Raw genomic sequence first — 14,589 nt, 5'->3', positions numbered from 1 at the left:
CCCTGGGTGAGAGAGGGGCTGGCCTTCATGAGAATCACCACCAGGGGGAGCTTCATCTCCGCTGGCCTTGGACCAGCCTGACCTAGGACCTCAGAACTGCCTCCCCTCCTGTTCCTGGGCTGAGGTCCCGGGAGCCTTGTGCTCCTGTTGCCAGATGCATGGTCCTGGGAAGCTCACCATCCCTGTGATGCGCCTTTCCTCAGCTGCACTGCAGAGGCCACGCGGCCTCCATCCACCCCAGCACACTGCAAAACCTTGGGGAGGCACAGGCGGGCAAGGGGGTGACAGCCCTCCACACTGCCCACTCCCAAGACACGTCCTCTCTGCCCATCACCCCAGAGCCTCCTCCCACCGCTGTTCCCACACACGGTGGGACAGACCTGCCAGGGACTGCCCTTCAGTGGTGGGCAGGGCTGCAGACTATCACCCACCCTGCAGGGTAGAGTCAGCGTGAGAGTCTGGACTAAGGGGAGGAGAGGCCCAGTGGTCTCCTCCCCACCCGAAGCCCCAGACCCCGTGTTAGGTGGGTGGGACACCAAGCACTTGGCAAGTGACCCAAGATCACAGCTGTTGCTGGAGCCCTTTGCCATTATGTGTGTGTTCACACATGTGTGCATACCTGGACATCCCAGAGCCAAGCAGGCAAACCCCACGGCTCTCACACGGAATCAGGGCACAGCCTCCCCACCCCAGGGGACCTTTGGCAACATCTGAGTCATTTTTGGCCATCACATTGGGCAGGAGGCTACCAGCCTTTGGTAGGTAGAGGCTGGGACGCTGCTCACACTGTAGCACCATCGCCCACAGCAGAGGCCTCTCCAGCCCAACCCAGGGGTGCTGACAGCGTTACTTAGACCCCAGGCCCCAGTCAAGTCCCAAGCTAGAAGGCAGCTTTCTGTGAGCCACCGCCTGTGACCTTGCCTGTGACCTTCGGCCTCCCTTCCCCTGTGTCTCACTGCGGGGGAGGGGGGAGTTCTCTAGCACCTGAGGTTGGGGTGTTGCTTCCAGAATTTGCCCAGTACGCTCTGGCACAGGGTTGGCGCGTGGGTGTGAGCTCTGGCTGCCTGGAGCATCCCCACAGATTGCCGGTGTCTGCACATCCCCTCCGTCTCGGTGGCAGCGAGAAAGCAGGGGAGGCCCAGCGGGGGAGGAAGCGTTGGGGGCGGGTGTCGACCGTCCCAGCGTGGGCCCGGGTCCACCCCTGCCCCAGCTCTGTGCAGGAAGGCTAGACGGGGCTGGTGAACAGGCTTTGAAAATTAAACGGGCCACTAACACTGCCCACTAGGGAGTTTTAGTTCCGAAGACAGCGTTCGTCCAGTGCCTTCACCTTGCACAGGCATCGGGATTGGCCAGTGTGTCCAGGAGGCGTGGGCTCTGGGTAGCACCAGGGCGGGCCAGGAAGAAAGGAGGAAGAAGATGGTCAGCAGGGGACGGGGCTGGACTCTAGGGCCCAGTGCCTCAATGTCCATCCCTATTTCCTGTTCCGCTCACAGTGCTTGGCAGATGTGTCCTTGGGACTACGCCTGCCCGTGGACACCTTCAAAGCGCTTGTCCTGGCCAAGGCTTGAGGGCCATGAGGGGCCAAGGGCCCTCCAGGGTTTCCAGCCACTTCTGGACCGTGCCCGAGGCGCAAGGCCACGTCCTGTCCTTTTCCAACATCAAATGAGCTGAGCAAGAGACATTCTGACCTCTTTCTGTCTCCAGGGGGCCTGGAGAATCCTGCGGGGAGGCGGCCTGTGGATGTGCAAGGTGACACCATGAACATCCCCGTGCCGGCGCTGTGCTCAGCCCCACGCTGTCCCTGCACCTTGCACCCAAGATGTCAGGGACAATAGCTCCCCTTCGGATGAAGGAGCGGCTCCGAGCTGAGTCTCATAGGCAGGCAGAGGAGCAGCCCTGGGGCCCTCGGGGCCAGGTGGGCTCTGCCCCACCCAGGCCAAGGCTGCGCGGCCAGGTGGAGGGAGCCCCTGTGTGCGCGCGCACGCGTGCACACATGTGCCTGTATAGGGGATCCCTGAGTGTGTGTGTGTGTGTGTGTGTGCGCGAGCGCGCGCGCGCACACACGCACATGTTCGCAGAGGGGATTCCCTGCTGGGTCTGAGTTTTTTGCAGCAGTACCAGGGAGCCAGTGAGTGCAGGGTGCTTTCTGAAGGGTGAGAACACTGTAAGAAGCCCAGCAAGCTTGGGGGCTGGGAAACCCCATGGGCTGTGAGTTCAGGCAGGGGTCTTATCACTTGCTCTCCAGCTGCTCCAGAAGAGGCTTTTCTCAGGGAGCATTGGGTGAGGCTGCGAGAGATGGGGATTAACCGGCAGTATGGCATCGGTGGCCCCTGCTCCTCGAGGGCACCAGCTTGTCCCCGGACAGAAGCAGAGGGGACCTGGGCGTGGGGGTCCACACGGCCTCTTGCCTGGAGAGCATGGGGTCAGCGCAGCCTCCTGCACCACGGGGACCTCGCCGGGTACTGGGCTGGCCCCTCTCACTGGTGTGTATGCTCCTCCCCTTGCAGTACCTGCACATGAAGTGGCCCCTCCTTGAGGCCCCCTCCAGCACCACAGTCAAGGACACCAGGTCGCCCTCTCCAGCACACTTGGTAAGTTCTTTCCACCATAAAGCACCAAAGTGACCCTGGCCCTCTCATCTTCCTCCCTGGCACCTTCCGGAAGCTGGCGGGCCAACAGAGCTTCCTCTGGTGCGGGAACAATCGGGCTGACCATGAGTTGTGTCCTGTCCACGCCCTTGAACTGCGATTGGCACATCACGGGCCTGGCTATTCACCTGGCTCTTCAGGACACCCGCCGCAGATCCTTGCCGCTGCACTGGATCCCTCAGCCACACCTCGTGGGCACGGGGATCTTTCTGTCCTGTTGCATCTCACTCAACATTGCCTCCGCTTCTGCCTCGAAGCCACGAGGCAGCGGTTAAGGGGCTCCACAGAAGCTGCTGCAGGAAAGGATCCATTAAGACGTGTGCACAGAAGCTGGGGCTCCTCTGTGGGCCTGGGGCCCTGGGGTCCCGTCTGAGCAGGTTCCAGCTCCTCAGAACATGCCAGGGGCTGGGATCCAGGGTGGCGAGGAGATGCTGCCCCGCACATTCCTGCATTTGAGCTCAGTTCCAACCTTGAAACCAGGCTCCCCACAGCCAGCCAGTCGGTCTCCACATTCTGAATCCCAGAATCTCAGAGGGTGCAGCCAGGGACCAGACCTTTGATGCCACCCTGTGCTAACTGTGAGGCAGACATGGGGACAGGCGATGTTTGGGAAACCTCATTCAGTAAAATTTTAAAGATACATAAAAGTAGAGCACATTGCTGGGTGTGGTGTCCACACCTGTAATCTCAGCGGCTTGGGAGGCTGAGGCAGGAGGATCTCAAGTTCAAAGCCAGCCTTAGCAAAAGCAAGGCACTAATCAACTCAATGAGACCCCGTCTCTAAATAAAACACAAAATAGGACTGGGGATGTGGCTCAGTGGTCAGGTGCCTGAGTTCAATCCCTGGTAGCTCCCCTCCAAAAAACAGAGCGCATTAGGTAAGGAACCCCCATGCCCACCTACCACAGGGTGCCTCAGAGCAAACCGGGCACTTTCCTTCTATCACAGAACATTTCAGACGCACTGCTAATCCCCACCCATTGAAAGCTCGGCGTCTACTTGAGGAGAGAGGAGATACGCAGAACGGAAATGGTAGCACCTGAGCCTGTGGGGCTGCCAGTCCTCTGGAGACCAGCCAGCGGTGGCAGAGCCTGGCAGTCCCTGCACCGTCCTGGGTGACTCTCAGATGTCACAGCATCTGCCGAGGCAGGTCAGGGGCCACATAGGGCCCACGAGCAACCCAGACAGCCCTGGCATGCCCACCTGGCCTGCCCGGCAGGTCCTGGGGCCTCATCACAGCAGAGCAGCCCGTTGAAAAGTGGTCGGGGTAGGCCAGGTTGGGCATGCTCTGGCCCCAGGGTCTCTCTTGGGGTGGTGAGCTTGAGGTCCGGGTGCCCTCTAGTGGCTTGAGTGACCTTGGTGGACGACACACCTCAGCCCTGGATTTCCCCCTGCCCAGCCGTCCTGTGCCAGCCCCCAGCGCCCTGCAGCAGATCTGAGGTGTCAGGGCCTGCCCTTCTCCCTTCTGTCCACCTGCGGTCTCTCCGCACGTTGTCTCTCCTCTAGCTTCATTTATTTATTCGGCTGCTGGAGATTGAACCCCAGAGTGCTAAGCCACGTCCCCAGCCCTTTTTATTTTTTTATTTCAGGATAGGTTTTCACTAAGTTGCCCAGTCTGGCCTTGAAATTGCATCCTCCTCTCAGGCTCCTGAGTCACTGGGATCACGGGTGTGCTGGACATGATGCCCGTGTCCAGCCTTCCCCTGCCGTGGCAGGTCCCGCTCTCTCCAGGGCTCTCCAGGCTTCCCTGGCTGCATGTGTTTTCTGCCCACTGAGGCAGCCTGGCTGGCGCTGCCCCTGCCGCACCAGTGTGGGCGGCTCGTGAGGGTGTGGCTCCTCTGAGCTTTTCGCCGCTGCGTTGTACTCCTACCAGTGCTGGACCTGCAGGCTTTCATCCTCTTTCTAGATCCTTTGCCTCTGATAAATCGGCTCCTCGCCACTTACCATCTCAGGGTAAGTGACGGAAAGATACATGAAACTCCTGAACTCTCCAAGGTTCTGCCCCGGGTTGCAGCTGCACACCCGTGGCCACTGCCGAGGAGACCCTCGCTTGCCTTAACTGTTGATAGAGGCCACACCGCAATGGAGGGGACGGTTTCCTAGTGACGTCACACTCTGCGTTCTGAGACCGCAAAGCGGAAACGGGCCTCGGGCGCTCGAGAGCCTGTGGGGAGAAGCACCTCAGCGTCAGTTTGGAATTCTTTGCGAGCAGCTTTTTGTTTTGGGGGGTGGCTTTTTATATTTTATTTTATTTTTTTGATCCATTGCACACAAGTGGGGTTTTGGAGTCAGAGCTCCACACTCCCAACGCGGGCGTGTGCACGGCAGGAGGATGGCGCCTTTGAACCCCGCTCCACCTCCTTCCTGTGCAACCTCAGGCACACTGTGGCATCCCTCTGTGCCTCGGTTTCCTCATCTACTAAGTGGGAGTCTCGCTCCCCGCCCTTGCCCTCTCAGGGGGCACTGCCACCACCACCAGCGGGCTGCCACTGCCACTGCAGTGGTTAAGAAATCGGAAGGGGAGCACACTGTTAAATCCCGCCCAGTCAGCTAGAACAGGAGGTAATGAGCTCCCGAATTAGGCGCCAGAACAAATGCACAGATTGCAAAGGTGGCAGCGATAATGAGCCCATAGAGTGCGGCCTGTGATCCCCCAGGGACATGATTTAATTGGTCTGGGCGGGGCTGGATCTTAGTTTTTACACTCCCCCCGGGGATCCTACCGGGCAGAGCTGAGACTCCAGGGATTGCACTTTGCGGATGGAGGCCGAGTGGAGGCCCTGAAGCGCCCCGGCACCTGGGCGTAGGCTTTGCTGGCTTCTTGAAGTCGCGGCAGGTTGGACCCTGGCTGGCTTAGAGAAATCAAGACTCTGGGTGATGGGAGTTCATTAGAGTCGGGGGAAATGGTCAAGAAGAGGTCTGAGCTGGGCAGGGGCAATGGGGAAAGCGCTGTCTGGGTCCTGGGGGGCTGTCAGAGGGCGGCTCATGAGGAGCCCTCAGTGGGCAGCAGTGGGAGCTCGGCGGCGGGAGCTCTCTCGCCACTTCACTTCCACCTCACCGCCAGCTCTGAGAACCAGGAGCAGTACAGGTGTCTCCAGTACGGGATGGCTAAGCTCACTGTCCGTGGACAGACCCTGCCTGAGGCTGCTGCCCCTGCCCCCTCCACTCTCCCGGGGGCGCTGCGCCTGGCCAGGCCTCACACCACCCAACAGAGACCACACCGTGGGGCTCAGTCACCCACCCTGTGCCTGTCAGGTTGCGTGAAGGGAGGAGTGGGGAGCCAGCACCCAGCATACCTTGAAGAGCACCCGACCTCAGGCCCTTCCCCCCGCAGCTGGTGGACAGCCTGTGTCCACAGCCAGGTGGCCATGGCCCAAGCTGGGCAGCCCCGAAGGCCGAGAGGTGTGGAGGTGGTTGGCGGGCCCCGGGCCACACCCACAGTCTCTGGTGCTTGCCCGCCGGGCCCTGGGTGTTCTCTGCGGAACGCGCTATCTCAGTTTTTTGCGATATGGTTAGGCTGAGACTTCCCCAGTCTTCAGGTTTCGGTTCCTTCTTGAACAACAAAGTGGAAGGAAATCAAGCCACACCTTCAGCACTCTGCTTAGAACATCTCTGCTAAATCTCGAATCCATTGCTCAGCCTTGCACCTGCCACGCACACTGGAACATATGTCCACTGCCAATCAGGGCCTTGCCCCCGTGTGGCCAGTCACAGAGTCCTGCCAGTGTCCAGCACACGTCCCTTTTCTGCTTCTGAATCCCCACAACAGCCCATTTAAGACACACACACCCAGCCCTTTCCATGTTTTCTTTTGAGACAGTCTTGCAAAGTTACTGAGGCTGGCCTTGAACTTGTGCCTCAGCCTCATGAGTAGCTGGGACTACAGGAGGGCACCACTGCACTCAGCACTTTTCTAAGTAAAAAGAACAGAACAAAAAATTTTAAAGCTAATTAATTCTAGGTTGCAAATTGGGGTTGTGCTGTCATCCAATATTCTTTTCTGTATTTTCCAAAAGATATTTTTGGAAATGTTTGTGGACTTTATACATTGTCAGCTATTTCTGTGACAAGTGCTGTGTAACAAACAATCCCATGACTTGCAAACACAGATGCTTCTTTTTTTCCCTGATTTTTTGTTGGTGCATTATAGCTGTGCCTAATGATGGGATCTGTTGTTCCACAGTCGTACATGCGCACCATATAACAGCATAATTTGTCCAACATCATCCCTGCACTTGCAACAAGCACTTCTGTTTCCAGGCCTAAGGGTCAGCGGGCATGGGTCTTGTAGGGTCAGGTGAGATTCAGCTTCCCTCCTCGTGGCTCCCACTCCAGAGCCGGTGTCTGCCGCTTCTGACGTGTCAGACACATGCGAAGGAAACATCTCCAACACTTCCTGTCACCTCCCGCCCGTTCATGTCCCCTTGGTCAGAGCACGACGTAAGACGGCCTAATACCAATGGCAAGGGAAGGAAGGGTTATAATAACTCATGAACACTCACTTGTGGCCCTACATCTTGACTTATCAGTCTCCTTCAGCATTTAAATTCTTTCTGGAACATTCTCTGAACAGTAATGAGTCCTGGCAAGTGTGAACAACCATGCTCCTTTCTGCCCTGCGTCAGAGCATTCGGCAGGGTCAAGGTCAGAGCTCAAGACCCTCTGGCAGTGCCTCACAGTCCTTCTGCACCAGGCAGGGACTTGCCCTCTTGCATGGGTCTTGGAACCAGCCCAGGGGCTCCTTAGGCCCAAGATCCGGCCCCACCCCAGAGACTGCTGATGGTGTGGACTGAGTGTAGGGTTGGAGGTGCCCTCTGCGAGTCCACCTGGCTTCAGGACAGTGCGATCAAGCCTTCAGCAGCCATCAGCAGCCTCTGGACGCTCACTGACACACAAATCCACCTGGTAGAGTGCTTGTCTCCACGAGCAGGGCCTTGGACTGGTCCCCATGACTGCAACACACACGCGTGCACACACCCTCACACTCACTCTCTCTCACACACACACACACACACTCACTCACACACACTCTCCTGGACTCCACTCCCAGGGTTTGAGTCCCATCCCAGTAAGTCCCAGGTGGCGGAACTGGCGGCGGGGCCGCGGTCTGCACTCGCCATCGCCGCGCTGTTTTAGTGTGTGGGCGCCACCGGACCATCTCAGAGGCAGAGTGCAGAGCTTTGAGTCCCAGTGCTGGTCGCCAAGCCAGTGCCAGAAGCTCTCTGGGGACTGGCTTCTCACTGCCGCCACTGCAGCCTCGGCCAGAGCTGCTTAGCATGCCAGTTCTCAAGTAAGACGTTCCCTGGCATTTCCCCTTTGAGACTGTGCCTCGAAGCTGGGTGTGCTGGTGTGCACTTGTGATCCCACTACTGTGGACTCAATGGTACCGGGCTGGGGACGTAGCTCAATGGTACAGGGCTAGGGATGTAGCTCAATGGTACAGCACCCCTGGCTTCGATCCCCAGTACTGAAAACACACGACTTCTCTACCTTTTCAACAGTAGAGCAGTGTAGACCCAGAAGTCACCGAAGCTCACGGCACAGCCCTGAATTATGTGCAGGGCTGATTCCGAGGCTGAGCACACAGTAGTAACTTCTTGGTATGATTTTTTTAACTCTCAGATAAATTTACAAAGATAATGCAGAGAATGCCCATACTCCTTTTATCCAGGGGCACAGATTTCACCCCCGGACCCGCCCCTCCGCCCTGCCCACCTCCCTACACATATTTGTTTTGTCAAGTCAGTTGGAGACAGTGGCCCCTTTATCATTAACTACTTGAGTTGTGTTTCCTTAGGACAGAGACACCCTTGTCACAGAGCCACAGTACAGTTGCAGAATCAAGGCAGAAATGCTAACCTTTCTCCTTACCTAACCCCAGGTAGACTGAGAGGTCGGTGAGTGTCAGATGGTGGCCGAGACCCCCCGCCCCGGGCTGGTGTCTGGCTGGGCCCCTGCACGGCAGTGTGTGAGTCCTCGGTCTCCAGCCCAGCTCCTTGCCCTCCCCTGCTTTGCTTGGCCTTCACAGGTGCTGGCCAGCCATCTTCCCGAGTGCCCCTCCCGGCCTTTCTGGGTCTCCTCCCAGTCAGGCCGTGCACTCTGGCCAAGAGCAGCAGAGGCCGGGTTGGGCCCTGTCCTGCTGTGTCCCTTGGCTGTGGCGACTTGGTTCGGGAGTGTCTGCTACCGTCTTCTCCTTGGGGATCCATAAGTGCTTTGTGAGGTGCTTGTGGCCTGCAGAGGCCATGGCTTAGCTGGCAGCGGTGACCTAGACCGATCCCTCTCAGTTTCTACTGCTGAGCTTTAGCCTCTTTGAAATCCTCATCCACATCTGCCCGCTCATCTGCCCGCTCATCTGCCCCTGCACACAGCAGAATCGACATTGCAGAAGGTCAGATTCGTGCCATTGGTGACTGATGGAAAGCTGGTGGCCAGCCGTGGTGTCCATGCCCGTGATCCCAGTGAGCCTGAGGCAGGAGGCTGGCAAGTTCAAGGCCAGCCTAGGCAAGTTAGTGAGACCCTGTTTCGCAATAAAAAACAAAGTGGGGTGTGGCCCGGTGGCAGAGCCCCCTTGGGAGGAGATAAGAGTTGCGCCGTGGCCCCGAGGAGGACATCTCTCCACTGGTAGCAGATGATCGGCTGTGCGGGGACAGATGTCTTCATCAGGTAGAGCCACCAGTCCCATGGCCTGTGTCCCCCAACGGGGCAGCCGATTGTCACGCCTGTGACTTCCTTGGAGGCTTACTGCCTGAGCTGCAAACCTTTTCCTCTGACCCCTGAAGCTGGCCCAGTGAAGGCCTCACCACGTCAGGTGGCCGGGAACCCTGCAGAGTTGCCTTCCCCTGGCTTCAGTGAGTCCTGGGGGGCAGGAAGCCGGCCACATGCTGGGCAGCCAGGGGCTTAAAGAGCTTTGGCTTGGGCAGTTCTAGACACAGGTGAACTGGAAGCAGTTGGTCCACGCGACTGCAGGAAGGAACCGTGCCCCAGATGGCTGTGAGGTCTGAGGCGCTCTCTCTGGGCACACACACCTGGACTGGGTCGCTGGTGAGCAAGCGTGCGCTCCGGCCCATTTATTCTGTGGACGCCCTGTCCCTGTGGGCCCCACCCTGGTCAGCCTCTAGAGGAGTCCTGGCTTATCTGCCTCCAGCCCCTCCCAGCTCACTTCTTGGGCCGTGGCGCCACCTGGCGGGCAGCAGTGGTAGCTCAGCGTGTGGGCGAGCCCACCTGGGCTCCAGGTGGGCTCCAGGCAGGCTGCCCGTGCTCAGTGGGGTTTGTACTGCAGACAAGGCCAAGCTCAACAGCACATGGCAGGCAGGACTTCTGACACTGCAAACTGCTTCTCCGTGGCTCCAGATGACCTAGACAAATATCACCTAGCACCTGCTGGACGGCAGGAGGAATACCAAAATGATGAGTGGGTTCAGTGGTGATTGTGTTCTCTAAACGCTTTTTGATGTCGTTTGTAGTTCCGTCTTAGAAAATGTGTGCTATTCAAAGCATATTTGTAATTTTTTCCCTTTTCTTAGTTTTTCCATATATCTATATTTAGTTGTAGATGGACACGATACTTTTATTTTGTATAGTTATTTTTATGTGGCGCTGAGGGTGGAACCAAGTGCCTCACACGTGCTAGGCAAGCCCTCCACCACGCAGAAGTCACTCCAGCCCCCTTCCATATATTTTTATTGGTGCATTACAGTTGGCATAATGGTGGAATTCATTGTCACATGCACACAATATAACAATACAATTTGGCCAACATTATCAAAGCATATGTTTATGTGATAGTAAAATCGGGAAATATAGAGATGGAAATAATCTAAGAATCACTCATGCACTGGGGCTGTGGCTCAGTGGTACAGCACTTGCCTAGCGTGGGTGAGGCACTGGGTTCCATCCTGGGCACCACATAAAAAAATAGAAAATATATAAAGATTAAATTATTTTTAAAAATCAAAATCATTCAGTCCTATCTCCAGCATAACTACTATTTATATTTTGGTGTGTCCTATTTAGGGTTTTTTTGTTGTTGTTTTGATTTGTACTGGGGGTTGAACCCAGAGGTGCTTTATCACTGAACCGCCTCCCCAGCTTCTTTTTTCAGACAGCGTTTCACTAAGTTGCTGAGTCTGGCTTCAAACTTGTGATTTTCCTGCAGCAGACTCCCAAATCACTGGAATTACAAGTGTGCACCACACACCTGCTAGTCTATTTTTTAAATCATAGTTTGTGCATTTTTTTTTTAACTGTTGTCTGTAAAGCCAGCAACTCATGAAGGAAGCTAAGGTATGAGGATCTCAAGTTCAAGGCCATCCTCTGCAACTTAGCAAGTCTCTGTCTCAAAATAAAAGACAGGCCTGGGGATGTAGCTCAGTGGCAAAGCGCTTTGTACAAGGCCCTGGATTCAATCCCCAGCACTTAAAAAAAATTGTCTTGTATAATTTTTACTTTTATCACTCACTTTCTCTGGTAATTCTGCATTTATTATACCAAAAGTCATTCATTTGACCAAGTTGTTTCCAAGAAACCCAAATACGTCATTTAGATGCATTGAGTTTCTAGAAAGTGATCTTAGAATTATGTCTTATACTTTCATTTGTATCACATGTTCCTGTATATAGCAACATCATCAACAACCAGTAAGTGAACAGGTGATGACAGTAAGAAGGAAATGTTTTAAATTGTTGTGCAGCATCACAGGAGCCCGCCCCAGAGGGGACAGGAAGGAGTTCAGGTGGAGTGTGTCCCACCAGCAGGTCCTGTGTCCCCTGCCCGGTGACTGTTCTCTGCCGCTCCTCTGCTCGGCCTGCTGAAAACACAGCCAGGCGATTGTCGGCAGGGGCGCCTATGAAGCACACAGCTCACGGTTGACCCAAGCATCAAACAGGCATCCTATAAAAGGAGTAAAGACTTGGGATCCACAGAATGAGAGATTCAAACAGGCAGAATGCTGTCTGGAGTTCTAGCCCCAGGGCCCCTCCAGATATCTCTTTTACAAATTTCTTTTTTATTAAACAAATCTCCTCCACTTACAACTTGTTCACCTTTAAAAAAAAAAAAAAAATGGATGTTGCTGGGTGTGGTGGCACATGCCTGTATCCAAGTGACTCCAGGCTGAGGATTCCAAGTTCAAGGTCAGCCTCAGCCACTTACTGAGACCCTGTCTCAAAAAAAAAAAAAAGTAAGACTGGGCATGTAGCTCAGTGATAAAGCAACCTGGGCTCAGTCCCCCCGCCAATAGAGCAATAACTGTCCCTTCTCTCTGACATGCTTGCTCGGGTCCTGGGGAGGCAGCTAGCATGGGGAAAGCAGTCTGGTTTGGCAGAGCCTCCCAGGGCAAGGGGAGCCCACTTCTGCTAGGGGCTTACTGTGTCTGGGTCACCTAACCTTCCTGATGTTTCCTCCTGTCCCCGTCGGGGTGATGCAGCTTCTTACCAGGTGGGAGGAGGGCTGGACCCCTTTCAGAGTCAGGGTGGGTGGTCCGATCCTGTGGCTTCCTCCTCTCCAGGGCTGTGATGAGGACAGGAGGGAAGGTCACAGGGAAATACCGGGCATGCATTCAACTCAGAAAGTAAGAGAGGACTTACTCCCATCTCCCAGGCAACTGGTCCTAGTCCTTCTTTTCTGTCTTTCAGTCTAATAAAGTCCCTGTTGTTCAGCACCCGCATCACATGCACCCATTGACGCCCCTCATCACCTACAGCAGCGACCACTTCTCCCCCGGCTCCCCTCCCACACACCTCTCTCCGGAGATTGATCCAAAGACAGGTGAGAAGTCTGCATGCAGGCACTGCTCCTACAGGCTCTTCCTTTGGGGACATCACAGCCTCAGATGAGGCAGACCTGCATTCAGCTGGCATCCCCGGCTTGCAGGAGTCTCGTGGCCTGCTCCCCACAGTGAACATCCAGTTGGCTCTGTCAAAGTCCAGCCAGCTGCAGGCTCTGCCTCCCTGAACCAGAACCTGTGCCCTAGACTGGCTGCTTTCAGGGAGAGACCTCGGTACCAGTACAGGTGTAGTGCAGGCAGGAGTCATTGTGCACCTGCCTGTCCACCCGTGGAGCCACGGTCTCCACGACAGTCCTGCAGAACCGTCACAGCACGCAGCAGGTCTGGAGCCACCTTGGGAGAAACAATAGCTCCAAGAGTTGCAGATAATGAGGGCAAATGTGGAACAGAGTTTGGGGGCCAGGGTGGGCTACCTCACTCAAGCCAGGCCTCGAGTTCCAGCCCCAGTACCACAGACCCAAACGATAAAGTCCAGAGTTTGTTTCTCTGGAAATGAGGCAGATTTTCTAAAGTCAGTTAACCGATGACTCCGGACACCAGGTCTCTGTCAGGAGTGCCTGATGCTCTTAAAGATGCTGGTGGTATCTGTCCAGTGGCCAGAGCGACTGCTGCCAGAGACAGGCCCAGGCAGATGGAGAGCAGATGAGTTAGTCCCACCTCCCTGGGGTCCTTGACAGGCTGGCCCGGGCCCCAGGGGTGGAAGAGAGCCATGGGGGCAGGGGCACCCTCCAGCTGGGGAGGGTCTGTGGTGCCTTTTACGTTGCGGGTGGGTGAGGCAACGGTCTAACCCAAGCTCTCTGAAGCAGGAATCCCCCGGCCCCCTCACCCACCTGAGCTGTCGCCCTACTACCCGCTGTCTCCTGGAGCTGTCGGACAGATCCCCCATCCTCTCGGCTGGCTTGTCCCACAGTAAGGAACCTGTGGCCTTCCTGCCTCGCTCCCGCCCGTCCTCCCCCAGCCCCTCTCCCCCATGAACTTTACCAAGATCTGCGCAGACGTCCTTGTTCCTGGCCCCTGCAGGCAAGGACAGCCCGTGTACTCCCTTCCTCCTGGTGGCTTCCGGCACCCATACCCTGCCCTCGCCGTGAACGCCTCCGTGTCCAGGTGAGTCCTGGGCTGGGCCTCGAGCTCACAGCCTCGCGCAGGAGACATCTGTGCCTTGTCAGCTCCCGCCCCGAGCCCCCTCCCCAACACCAGGAAGATGGAGACCACAGGTTTATGCTCCCTGCCCTCACTGAGCCCGGCCCTCTCCCCCTGCCTCCCTCCCAGCATTGCAGCCCAGAAGCATTGAGAGTATGGCACACACACGAGGCCACGGGCTGGAATTTAATTCTTCTTGAGATGTTGTAGGAGAGGCCGTTAAAGGCAGTTTCTGTCCCGCTGATCATCCCACCTGGTGATGAGTCCTCCAATGGCGGAGGGAGTACAACCCCTGCAGGAGCCTGCTCTTCCTGCACCCTGGCCTCTGACCCCAAGCAAGTTCTGCTTTTTGTTTTTGTTTTCGATACCAGGGATTGAACCCAGGGGTCTTTACCACGCAGCCACGTCCCAGTCCTTTCCTTTTCTTTTTTTTTTTTTTTTTTTTTTTGAGACAGTGTTTCACTAAGTTGCTTAGGGCCTCCCAAAGTTGCTGAGGCTGGCTGTGAATTCTTGATCCTCCCGCCTGAGCCTCCTGAGTCTGGGTTGACAGGCCTGCGCCACCACACCCAGCAACTTCAGTGTTTTTCAGTCCACCTGTGTCCGGCACCAGAGTTGGGTGACCTTTGTGTTGGGGCGGAGGAGTGTCATTATGTGCTCCCAGACCTGGTTTTCCAGAAGACGACCTTTCACTCTCCATCTCTGCCCAGCAGAGGCCGCTGGTGCCTCGGGCCTGGGCAGCAGCCATGGGCCGGCCGGTCGGCTCGCTCAATCTGTTCCTCTTCGCTTCTCCCGGTGCCCAGCCTGGTCTCCAGCCGGTTCTCCCCTCACGTGGTGGCCCCCGCCCATCCCGGCCTGCCCACCTCAGGAATCCCCCACCCGGCCATCGTGTCCCCCATCGTGAAGCAGGAGCCAGCAGCACCCAGCCTGAGCCCCGCGGCCAGCGCGTGAGTCAGGGCCGCCTGGGAGGGGAGTGCGGTTGGCTCCCCCAACCGCCAGCCCCGCGCCTCCCTTGGGACG

The 14,589-nt window shown here is 56.5% G+C and overlaps 1 protein-coding gene across 5 annotated transcripts in view; it reads left to right on the top strand.

Moving 5' to 3' along the window:
* TCF7L1 (transcription factor 7 like 1) overlaps positions 1-14,589 on the top strand; it is a 109,748-nt gene that overhangs the window by 91,310 nt on the left and 3,849 nt on the right. For 2 of the 5 annotated variants that reach the window (XM_079110001.1, XM_079110005.1), the window contains 5 exons: positions 2,508-2,591; positions 12,281-12,413; positions 13,236-13,341; positions 13,453-13,536; positions 14,373-14,516. In XM_079110001.1, the coding sequence (XP_078966127.1) occupies positions 2,508-2,591; positions 12,281-12,413; positions 13,236-13,341; positions 13,453-13,536; positions 14,373-14,516 (551 nt within the window). The remainder of the gene's footprint in view (positions 1-2,507; positions 2,592-12,280; positions 12,414-13,235; positions 13,342-13,452; positions 13,537-14,372; positions 14,517-14,589) is intronic. The other 3 variants (XM_079110002.1, XM_079110004.1, XM_079110003.1) reach the window with 3 other exon arrangements.

Source organism: Sciurus vulgaris (assembly GCF_902686455.1).
Source record: "Sciurus vulgaris genome assembly, chromosome: 14".
Lineage (NCBI taxonomy): Eukaryota > Metazoa > Chordata > Mammalia > Rodentia > Sciuridae > Sciurus > Sciurus vulgaris.
This window is presented reverse-complemented; position numbering and strand designations above follow the sequence as displayed.